Genomic DNA, 12,283 nt, shown 5'->3' with positions numbered 1-12,283 from the left:
AAAATAATATATAATATAAAAATAATAATAAAATTGTTTTAATATTCTTTTAAATAAATATTTGAAAAGCTTGTTGGGCATTTATATTCCATCCTAGTTCTTCAATGTGTTGTCCTCTTATGATATCTAACAAATTTCTGAAGCCGTCAGAACAGTTTTAAATGTGCTGAGATTAAAATACACACAGGTGGAGTCTCGTTACTAATTGGGTCACTTCTGAAAGCACTGAATTTTATTTACAGTTATCAGAGTAAAGGGGGTGAACACAAATTGACTCCAAGTTTTTTAGATTTGCATACATTAAAAATAGAAAGATTGCCTCCTCTTCACAGTTATACATTACTTTGTGTTGATCTATCACATTAAATCAGGTTGGAGTTTGTGGTTGTTATGTGGTAAATAGTGACGTTTAAGGAATGTGAATACTTTTGCAATGCACTGTAAAACAAAACTACTTTCATTTCAGTGATTTACCTCTGTTGCAACAGTTGAACCTTTGTTTCATTGCAAAGCTAAAAGATTATCTTGCAGTTATTAACTATTTGCCAAGGGACTAATGTTCAACAGCGAGAAAAGTGCAAAAACACCACTGGCAGGTTTTAGGGTCAGGCAGGGCAATAAGTTTAGCTCATAGTTTCTTTTTTGCAGAAACATGTAAACTAAAACTAAAGAGACATTTGATATTTAAACTAAGTAATGGTTCTTTATGGATTGATTTGCAACTCACAGACATTTTCACTAGGGCCTGCATTCTTTCAAATATCAAAATCATTAAGAAATTTATTCCCCTCTGATTTTATTAAACTTTTCATCAGCAGGTTTCAACTTGGCTCATTTACAGAAGTCCACTACAATCATTCTCTGTAAGGCTGGCTTAGAACAGCTCCACTTTCATCACCCTTAGCTGTGGTAGCTTAAAAGATTGTGTTATTGAATCTTGCATGTTGTGAAATTTGTCCCTGTTTTATGTTCCAGCATGACCTCACACTACAGCTTTAGGTAAACCTATTGGGCCTCTTGTTTGTGTTAGTGATAGCGGAGATAACTTTCTGCATCGAATGCTCCAAATGAAATCTCAGCATCTTTTGTTGTCGGAACGGCAGATGCAGACAAGCTTCATTGTTGTGGCTCTCCTCTGTCTGGAACCCGGAGTTGTACAATATGGGAGGATTCAGAAAAATTGGATTTTATAAGCCCATTGGGACACATTGTTGCTGCATGGTTAATGAGTTTGTGGTAATCTGGGTACAGATTAGTAGAGCCATCAGACTCAGCCCAAATGTTGCATTTTAAAAGGTTGAGGTTGCTTTGGGTGAGTGTCACAATTTTGTGCTGTCCTGATTTTTTAGGGGTTATTTTGGTAAACAGATAAGTATTTAAATAAATGAGGTCCTGATGTTTTCCGTGACCTTTCACATTAAATGTAGCATGTGAAGTAGACAGGATTCATATTAGTAAAAGGCCAATATGTGAAATGTTCTGCTTTTTACAATCCTAAAAGTCGTATCCGATTGGAGCCACAAACATCAACTATTCAGATTTTCAAATTATAGAGAAACACAAAATAGCATTTAAGGTGAATTCAAGTCAAAAAGTTCGTAATGCATTGCGTACAAAGTTCTGGACGAAAACCAGTTACAGGCTGCAAAACAATTAAGACTAAGTATAGAGTTGCATTTTTGCAAAACCAGACTAATTTATTATTGGACTTTGATTTAACCATGTAGAACATACAACTGCCTAGTCAAAGTACAGATCCAAATCCAGGATGTCTGTGTCAAGACTTAAAAACTGATTTTCACAATAAATCGAGTTAGGTGTTTTGCTAAGAAGAATGAGCAAAGCATCTTCTCTCTAAAGCTTGTAGAGACATATCTCAAAAGACTTGCAGATGTAATTATGGTGAAAGATGAGCACTAATATATGTAAAGCCAGTATAGGTAATTATATGCACACATTTCAGATTTTGAGTTTGAAAGATTTTAAAATCATATTGTTTTTCTTCCTGTTCAAAACAATGCACAACTTTGTTTTTGATATAACATAAAAAATGGGAAATGTTTCACATTTGTGAATACTTTGCAAAGCATATTACACTTTTCCTAGACATAGCCAACATCACAACTACACCATTGCAATTAAATAACTATGTCAGAGTATTTATATTCTCGTTATATTAGATACTCATTGGTTTCTCTTTTTTTTTTTGCCCAGGATCAGGGACACCTTTTAAGCACTTCCTGTTCTAATTAACACATACAGCTCCTGCCAACTAAACAAGAGATTACAAGAAGACAAACATGAGAAACTGCTTTGATTTCTGAAGAGTAAATCAAATGAAGAAAAGAGCACAAATATGATCTTACCAGCAATTTTTCAGCAAAAAATTAAATGTTAGAGCTGAAAAGATGAACAGGAAGCTTTGGAACAACACAATAAATAAGATCTAACATTATCTAAAATGAGAAAAAAGAATTAAAACGTATTTTCATTTATAGTGCTTTTATTTCTGAGCATTGTACTTAGATCCTCTCCAAAAAAGAAAGGACAGTAAGACATACATAAACTGTATAGTCTGAGAAAAGACAAAAAAAATCCCACCAATTTCTCTGTCATTTTTTGTGTTTTGCAATGTAAGTGAATACAGTTGTTTCCATAAAGTATTTAAAAATTCTCATTATTCCCATTAAACCAGTTGAATTACTGTATGAGGAAAGACTGTGAGATTGAGTCCAAATCGCTGCTTAAAGACAACATTTCCCATGCTCCCATTGTTTCCTTATCTCACACTCCAAGTTGAAGTAGGTACAGGAAAGGCTATAGTTTCTGTCCACCAGCAAAGGTTCTACCCATTAGACGTTTCTCAGCCTTCAGATCAAATATTTATTCAGAAAAGACCCTAAGATTGTTTTCTTTCCATTTTTTATGCGATCAGTAAACGTTGCCGTGAGTTTGTTAAAGGTTTGCTCGTTAGGACATTCCTCCGAGGATTGCAAAAGTGGACGGATGGGGGGGAGTTTAACCCAGATTAGTGTCTTTATGCTTTTTCACGTGAAAAAGCCTTTATAAAAAAAGACGACATCTTGAAGGAAACGGTGGTTTGATTGTCGCTGTTTGAAGGAAAAGAACTGAGTTTGCAGCTAAGTTTACTTTGTACATCCAAACATGGGAACTTATACACTACCGGAGGGATTCTCGGACTTTGACATGTTTGCATTCGGCTCTGCGCTTCTTGTTGGGGGTAAGTTTGCAGCGCAGGATGGGATGTTTGTGCAAGATTTAAAGAGACAGACACCTAAAAAAAAACCACACACACAAAAGTTAAGCATTTCAAGTACAATGGTTGAAAGGTGCCGTTTTGTGTGATCAGGAAGTCCGATGTCCCCTTACAATAAATAAACTTCATTTTAAAAAGAAGATAGTAAAACAGGTTTAAGTTGCGAATATGCGTCAGCTGTAGAGGTCCACAGTTTTTATGCTTCAGAGAATGTTCTTTTTTCCACAAATACATTTCTTATAAATCCCAAACTATATTTTAAAGCATCAATACTTTGTGCAGATTAACAAAGTTAAAGCTTGCTTGATTGTACATTTTTTTATGTCCTGTCTCCTCAAATGTTTTCAAGTACCTATATAAAATATCAACTGACTTGATGTGTTGGCTCATCCCTGCAAGGATTTGATGCCATCAAAAGGTGGCTGTAATTTATAGGTTGATTTCACAATTGAACCATATTGCTACAATAGAAAAATAATGCAATGTTTATGTTTCAAGTTTTAAATGCTGAAATGAATCCTGTTGCACAGTAACAACAGATTACTAAGTCAATTGACGTCAATTCTAACAAGTGAAACTGTAAATATTTTATAGGTATCATATAAGGTTTTATTTTAATGCTTGATCTATTAAACCTTTTTCGGTTTTGTCGACTTACCAAATTTTGCTTCTGCTTTCTTCCTTATACTCAATTAGTTGTTCATGTCACATGTCCCATGCAGATTTAACTTTTTTTTAAAATTTATTTATCATATTCATTGAATGCATTAAAACTAAGAACTCACTGTTTTAGCCATAAACTCAAATAATCAGAAATAAAGTTGGGGAAATGCACTTTGAGGCAAATGTTGAAATGGTTGCTGAGTTAAAAATGAATGTCTAAACACTTTAATATTGCATTATTGAACATTTGTAATGTAATGCCCTACCCATTCAAGCAGTCATAGCATTGATAAATACCATTAAACTGTTTTAATGTACATTCATATCAGTTTCATATTCTTAGTTTGATTGTTGGGTGACACCAAAATAGATCCTGATTGACACTAAACATGTCGGGTTTGTAGAAGAAAAGAATATTTTGCAGGAACAACAAGCAAAGCATGTAAAGAAAATAAACATCTGTTGCAGCCAAATCCCATGTTTGATCAATTCTCTGAACCATTTAGGAAATATGTCTTGGTAGGCTTTATTTTATTTTATTTCCTTATTTCATGTTTTTGTTTTTAAAACTTAGCTGTGCCTCTGAGTGTGAAAGCTAGAGCTAGCAGGGAAGGAATCTTCATAAGGTAATAGTCAACCAGTCAGAGTACTTTAGTTACCTTATGGGTTTTGTTATATTTCTCTTAGCCAAGAGAAAATGTTTTTTCTATTACCTTCAGAAGGTAATAGTCAACCAGTCAGAGTACTTTAGATACCTTATGGGTTTTGTTATATTTCTCTTAGCCAAGAGAAAATGTTTGCCGTTATTCTCCCTTCCACATTGTTGAAACGAGAATGAGCTGCACTTGTATTGTGCTTTATCTAGTCTAGAAGACTCCAAAGAGCTTTACACTATATTCAGTCATTCAACCACACTCGTTCACATGGTGGTGGTGGTAAGCTACATTGTAGCAAGCCATAAACCACCATTACCGAACCCTCTGAGCACCATCAGCAGGCAAGGTGAGTGAAGTGTCTTGTCCATGGACACAATGACTGAGATACACAGAGTGAGGGTTCAAACCAGCAACCCAGCAGTTACAAGATGAACTCCTACCTCCTTGATCCACTGTGTTTATATAATCAACAAAATATTCTTGTTAATGAGACTATTCCTAGGTTAAAGCTGTTTCCACATTCAAGGTTTTAAAATGTGTGATCACTGTATCCTAGCATACCATTGGCGCAATGACCATTGTTGTATGAGGCTCTTGAAAATATCATAAACAGTTGTTGGTAAAATCTGGTGTGCTTATGAAAACTACAATACCGTAGAGAGACTGTCATTATCATTAACCTTTATTTCACTTGGAAAATCCCATCAATTAAAAATCTCTTTTCCAAGAAATCCTGGCCAAGACTGCCAACAGCATGGTTTACAGAAGATTAAGAGCAAAACAGAAAAACAAAATAAATTAAATAAAAGATTCTTCAGCTAAAACATTTACAGAAAGATTATTCCTTCTCAAACCCAAAAAGAACAGTCGTAAAAACATTTAGTGACAACAGAACCTTTAGGTTCACGTATTTCTGGTGCAGGTTCCAAGAAAATGGAGCAGAAAACTGAAATGATTTCTTTCCAGGTTCCAGTATCAAGATAATCTCTATGCTTTGTGTTTGACCACAATTACATGATTTTATTTCTCTTAAACATCTAATAAAATTTATGGAAAGATTGTGATGATGATTGATGATGTGTTTAAAGGGAACGCTCTGACTTGTTTTCACCTGCAGGGGTGCTGGGATTCTTCCTCAACGCCGTCAGCATCCTGGCCTTCCTCCGAGTGAAGGAGATGCGAACTCCCAGTAACTTCTTCGTGTTCAACCTGGCCTTGGCTGACATCAGTCTGAATGTAAACGGTCTCACAGCTGCTTATGCCAGCTATCTCAGGTAACAACCCATGTTGTCTTATATTGTTAAGACTTTTCTTCAAAAGTAAGGCTACTTTGGTTCTTTACAGAATCTGCTAATATTTGAATACCGGAACTTATTCTGCTCCAAACAAGTCAGCTTCTGTCTTTTGTAATCCAGTCTACAATCCACTTTGCTTGGACTCAAGATTTTGCAAGCAAATCTGTAGGGTTTTAGAAACCGCATAGCAAACCTTAACACTTCAATAAGGTGGATAAAATAAAACAATCTCCACAAGTATTGGTCAGAATGTTTCATAATCTTAATTTTACTGTAGCACCTATTTATAATTCAAACATGTCAAATTAAATACTTTTTTCCCAGCAAGGGTTTTCTTTTCTCTTTCACGCCCAACTTTAACATAGAGTTACATTATCTTCTTGCAACAGTGCAAGAGTTGCCCCACTTACAATAAAATCTTTATTTCTTTTAAGTTCATACCATTTAATTCATTTTAAATAAATCCCAAAGTTTTATGATGCATGTGACGTAATGCAGCTTTTGTTTTGTGGATCACCAGTGAGGGAGATTTGAGCTGATGTTTAATCTGTTAACAAATCCCTGTTCTGTTCTGTGTAGCAAAATTATACAGTTAAACTAAGTGTGATTCATGTTTCCTTATACTTTATAGGTACTGGCCATTTGGTCAAGATGGTTGTAATTATCACGCTTTCCAGGGGATGATATCAGTCCTGGCTTCCATCAGTTTCATGGCTGCGATCGCGTGGGACAGATATCACCAGTACTGCACCAGTAAGTGGGAAAAAATTCCATTAAAGTACAAAAAGGTGATTTCAAGTTGGATTCTATTCCCCATTTGATAGGGACTGCAGTTTTCCTTGAAACCCTGGCTTTTGCACCCCTATATTTTCTGATTTGTAAACCTGAGATTAAAAGGTAGCCTGATCATCAATGCTGTCTCTGCTAAAGGTGTGTTTTATAGTTTGTAGATACAGTTTAACCCCGGTAGTTCACGTCTTTAAGTTTGGGTATACAAGTACAAATTCAATTCCAGTTCTTAATATTTTGCCGAAGAATAATCACAATTTTCTAGGTAGGAGACTCAGAAGGAATTCATAATATTTAAAGTATATTTGTGTTGTTTGGCTTACGTAGCTCCTAGATAATAACGATCATTCTACTGTTGAACTCCACTCACATTTTATAAGGTGAATATGTATACAAATTAACTAAAACAAACATGGATATTAGATAAATGGATTTTGACTTAAACACGGAAAAATAATCTAAATAAAGCTGTGTGGACATAAATAAAATGTGTTTTAATAAGATTGTCCATTTTAATTTAGATCTACATTCACATTTGATGCCTTTAGTTTACCTGGTTGCACTGCAATCTTTGCAGAAATGATAAAAGCTCTGCTAAATTAGATTTATGTATCAACATTCCTGACTGTTTCACTAAACATTTCATCATTGTCAAGTCTATAAAAATCTGTCCTAAATCTGTCTTTAGGTGCAAATTATGTTTATCAGAAATCCGTCTTATCACAAAAATGAAAAAGGACATGGATGAGATTCATATATTTATGAAAAATTGTTTTAATAAACACAGTATTGACACTTCAATTGAAACTGAATGATTAGTGGAGCTATTCACTAATAGGATGAATAATTCTATAATTCTATTCTATGTTTCTTTTTTAAATGTCAATCTTCACAGTTTCTTTCTCAGGCACATATGAGAGAAAACATTCATTTTCTATGCAGTAACACCTTAAATGTGTTTTATTTTCTCTTATTTTCTATAAAAATGGTTGATAGAGGGGAAATTATTCCTAACACAAATGTGCTCTTGAGCAGAATGTTTCCAGCATGTGTCGCTGTAGTGATTGATTGTGGTTCTTGAACTATAAAAGGGTGCTGTATAAATAAAGTTTACGTACATTGCTTACTGAACCAGTTTTGTGCCAGATTGATCCTGGAGTTAACTCACTAAGCCACTAATCCTGCTTTATAGTACATGCCTTATTACTAACCTAAAGATTAGGATGTCAGATGATAAAATAAATTAAATTAGTCTCTAAACAAACTTGCTGCAGTTTTTATATATATATATATATGTATATGTATATATATATATATATACCCTGTGGTATATGCTTGATTGCAGAAATTGTAATGGGTTCTTAAAAGTGATAATCTCTGGGGAAAAAAAGTCTCAAACACAGACCTTGGAAGTGAGTGTTTTGTTAGATGATTTCACCCTTAGTTAAGGCATCAGTTAACAATTTATCTGTAATCCACAGATAAATTTATTTAATTTGTAAAACTAAATGGCAAAAAATTATGTTCCATTTAACTTGACTAAAGAAATGATTTATCTTCACTGCAGTAAGAAAAATAAAGCAATTCAAATTTTTAATTCCATTTGTGTTATAATCAAACATCTTGCTTGCATCCAATCTGACTGCTGTGCAGGACAGAAGCTCTTCTGGAGCACGACAGTGACGATGTGCAGCATCATCTGGATTCTTTCCATCTTCTGGGCCGCCGTTCCACTCATGGGATGGGGCGTCTATGACTTTGAGCCAATGAGGACATGCTGCACGCTTGACTACACTAGAGGAGACAGGTAGAGTTATGTAAAATTACAGAATATACTGAGACTAATGCTCCGCTCAACAGAATGAATTATTTTTATATGAATTTCCTTTATTTTAAGCCATACACCTTTTTTTTCATTCTGACAGGGACTACATTACCTACATGCTTACTTTGACGGTGCTCTACCTGACTTTCCCAGCTGTCACCATGTTTTCTTGTTATGATTCCATCTACAAACACTTCAAGAAGATTCATCATCACAAGGTAAATATGTTGAAACGTCCCTAGGTGCAGCATTGAATTCTGGCAGAGACAAATATAGGTGGAAGAAAGAATAATTAATGTATAAAAAGAGATTCATAGGTTTCCAATATGATTATATACTGTATATTTATAGTAGCTGATTAAAGAAGTAAATCACAAAATTTAGCACCTGAAAGGAGTATGTAAGCCTTGAAAGGAAATCCCAACAGGGGATATTTGTAAAATGATCTCAACTTTATTTGGAACAAAGACTGATGACCCATTTTTTTGTTTTAATTCTTATTTTTTCTTGTGTTTTTTTTAATACTGTAAGACTTTTTGATCACATTTCAACAGGGAAGCTACATTTGGCTAGCTGAACTTTTTATGTGCTTGCATTTAACTTGACAGCTGTTAATTGTACGCTTCAATCATTCATTAAATAGAAAACTGTCTTATTTGGCTCTGACATAAAGAATGGCTCCTAATGTTACTTAGGCATGCCTCCAAAAACCTTTATAGAAGTATTTTTTATGGCAATTGTTGTTTTTATAAGACGTTATATGAAAGAATCTTGGCAGATTTTTTTTGGTGTGCATAATTTCTGTTTCACACATTTCCACAACCCTCCAATCCAACCATGTACTGCTTAAACATGACAAGCTATTCTCTGCTTCCATCTTTACTTTAATCACATCACGCTGAATTAAACAGCATGTAATACTGTCCACTTATTTTTCAGTTTAACACCAGTTTGCCTTTGAGAGTATTGCTGTCATGTTGGGGCCCTTATGTCCTCATGTGCATCTATGCCTGCTTTGAGAACGTGAAACTTGTCTCTCCAAAACTGCGAATGGTAAGCTCTTATTGTCAAAGTATGCTGTTTCTGTATCCAGGACGCCTACAATTTCTATGTCATAATTCCAGATTAAAATTGTTATTTTAAATTCACTTTATTGTTTGCTATATATATTTTTTTTAGATAACAAAATAAGGAAGGAAGTCTAGAGGCTCAAAATATTTTTCACACTCAATTTACTTTTTTCCTGCTGGATCTCGAAAATAACCATAGAAAATTCTAAAATCTAAGAGTCCTGTGTATCAGCAATGACTTTTTGTCCCTCTAAATACTCACAAAATTGTCGTCATTTTCTGCAGTTGCTTCCAGTTGTTGCAAAAACAAATCCCATCTTCAACTCTCTTCTCTACTCATTTGGAAATGAGTTCTACAGAGGAGGCATTTGGAACTTCCTCACTGGACAGAAGATTGTTGAGCCAGACGTTAAGAAGTCCAAATAAATCAAACCAATTAACATGTTTCTCAAATCATATAAAACTGTAATTCACTCTTATGATAGGCTCCTTATACTAACATACTTGGATGTAAAGCCATTGTGATGGCTGCACACTTGCTCTTCTCTCCCTTAATTAGACAGTAGTGAACTCTCTGGACAGTCTTTCTGTTTGTACCTTTCTTCACCAAACAACTTCAAATGTTTTCATTAACATTCTACTCTGTAAATGAATGCTGCTGCTGCTTGTCTTGCTGTGTGCTTTGTTTTGAAGCTGTTGAACCTGGTTATGCAACGTCTCTTTAATGAGAGGAAGCAGTTACTGTTAAGACTGTCTTGTACAATTTTACTACGCTTAAGGTGCAGCGAGTTTAATCATTTTTTTACATGTAGAGTCTGATTATTGTAGTGTATTCATGAAGTAATAAATACGAACATGTAGTGATTATTTTACTCTAGATTAAGGGAAAGATTTTCTTTAAAAACAGACTTTAAACTGTGTAAATAGAGCCTTTCTACTCAGTAGATGCTGATGTGGTCAAAAGCAAATGATGGGGGGAGTAATGACCTAAAACAGCTAAAACAAAAATCAAGCTCAGTTCTTTAAAGATTACAATACCAAAAAAATGGTTCAGGGATTTAACTTGACAGTTGTTTTTTTTGTTTGTTTGTTTTTTTTTTTACATCCATTGCATTCATTGGTCATTGATGTCCTAGGTCATTGACTGTCAGCAGTTAAATATACACACTCCATAAATAACCTGCAATGAAGCAAGTCTTAGTTACACTAACCCCAGCGTTCTGACCTTTAGGCTGTCTGTCAGCAGATAAAATCCTCTCAGTCAGTGGTTCAGTCTTGTGGAAGGAGAAGTTGTCTGATGAACAGCACTAATGCAGCCTTTAAAGTTCAACATCAAGGAAAGTGTCAACAATTAACTGACATTCTTTATTTCAGAGTTAAAGTTGCAGCTTTTTGATGTATTTATTTGGGATTTAAAGTTATAGTCTAGCACCAGAGGACATAAATGTGAAGTTACGCTTTAGAGTATACTCAATGACAGTAACAGGATTTAGCAGAGAGTCATTGGTGTTAACAGTATTTTTTTTATATTTTATGCATTCAAACACTAAAGGCAACACTTTCACAAACACATGTTATGTAGGACTGAGTGTTTAGCTGACTTGGTTAAATACAAACTGTCAGAAATGCAATTAGTTTATTGGTGATCCTATCATGGCGGCACTAGTAAACCAGCAGCATCAATGGATTTTGAGTTTGGTGAGCTGTGGTCTGTTGTGTTTCAGGTCCAAAGCCTCAGAAATCAACATGAAGTCAAAATCTCAACAGTTCAAACCCATAAATCCAAAATGGCTGCCAGGTGCACAATATTTGGTGCTTGCTGCAAGTGAAAAATGTTTATATTTCTGGTGATATGCAAGTCATTAAATCAGGGATACACAACTTCAGGTCAAGAAAATGATACTACAGTGCACATGTGGAAGAGATATTCTCTCTCTCACTCTATTCTCACTCTTTCCACTCATCTTCTTGGAGTTTAGACGTTTAATTTGAGTGTGACATCATGCCCAGGTTCATTTTTAGACATTTAAGAGTCTAATAATAGCTCTTAAATGTCAATTTTTAGACACTCCACTTGGAGTTCCAACTTTAAGGTCCATTTTGGTTTTTTTGGTTCCCCTAAACCAGTTTCATACAACAAAGTGCAAGGTGGTTCCTAATTCCTTACATTTTGACAGTTCATCATTTCAACAAATCATGCATTTGCTACCTTACTTCTGCATTTGTTTTTGTTTTTTTAATCAAATGCAGAAGTAGGATTTCTACCAAATTACCAAAATTGTACCTGGCAGGTTGAACCTATTAAATATTTGTAAGCATGACTGATGTTTTTTAGTTTAGGAACATCTGCAAAGCTTTTTATCTGAAGAAAAAAGACTGAACTTGTTGGATAATGAATGCCACAATGAGCCGCTGACTCAGGAAAACTGCTTACAGACGTCTCCGCATCGGATAAACACAAACAAGCCACTCATCGGTATGTAACACATACTCGGAAGAAAAAGATTCTTCCTTAAACTGCTGGTGCCATCTCATTTACCTGGGTTGTTGAAGGATTTCCCAGAAGACTGAAGAATCCAACGGATTAGCGCCCAATTCCTGGTAAAAGCAGTCCAATTGGCTAATCTCTGATCAGAAAGAAGAGGGTGTGTGGAGTCATGATCTAATTTGGTCAAAGCCGTGGATAGAAAAAGTGGCCACACACTTGA

At 34.9% G+C, this 12,283-nt stretch overlaps 1 protein-coding gene across 1 annotated transcript; it reads left to right on the top strand.

Annotated features, from left to right (window-relative positions):
- The first annotated feature begins 2,791 nt into the window (after positions 1–2,791).
- Positions 2,792–10,447, top strand: rgrb (retinal G protein coupled receptor b). Its single transcript, XM_028029037.1, has 7 exons — positions 2,792–3,241; positions 5,714–5,870; positions 6,523–6,644; positions 8,334–8,487; positions 8,606–8,723; positions 9,445–9,558; positions 9,861–10,447. Exons 1-7 carry the CDS (start codon positions 3,166–3,168, stop codon positions 9,999–10,001), a joined length of 882 nt encoding a protein of 293 aa, XP_027884838.1. The 5' UTR covers positions 2,792–3,165; the 3' UTR covers positions 10,002–10,447.
- Positions 10,448–12,283: the final 1,836 nt, after the last annotated feature.

The sequence above is a fragment of the Xiphophorus couchianus genome, chromosome 10 (genome assembly GCF_001444195.1).
Source record: "Xiphophorus couchianus chromosome 10, X_couchianus-1.0, whole genome shotgun sequence".
NCBI lineage: Eukaryota > Metazoa > Chordata > Actinopteri > Cyprinodontiformes > Poeciliidae > Xiphophorus > Xiphophorus couchianus.
The sequence above is the reverse complement of the archived record's forward strand: the minus strand, read 5'-3'. Positions and strand labels throughout refer to the sequence as shown.

Coding starts and splice junctions, on each gene's coding strand:
- rgrb (XM_028029037.1), top strand. CDS start 3,166: ATGGGAACTTATACACTACCGGAGGGATTCTCGGACTTTGACATGTTT. Junction 5,871..6,522: donor GCTTATGCCAGCTATCTCAG/GTAACAACCCAT, acceptor TATACTTTATAG/GTACTGGCCATTTGGTCAAG. Junction 9,559..9,860: donor TCTCTCCAAAACTGCGAATG/GTAAGCTCTTAT, acceptor CATTTTCTGCAG/TTGCTTCCAGTTGTTGCAAA.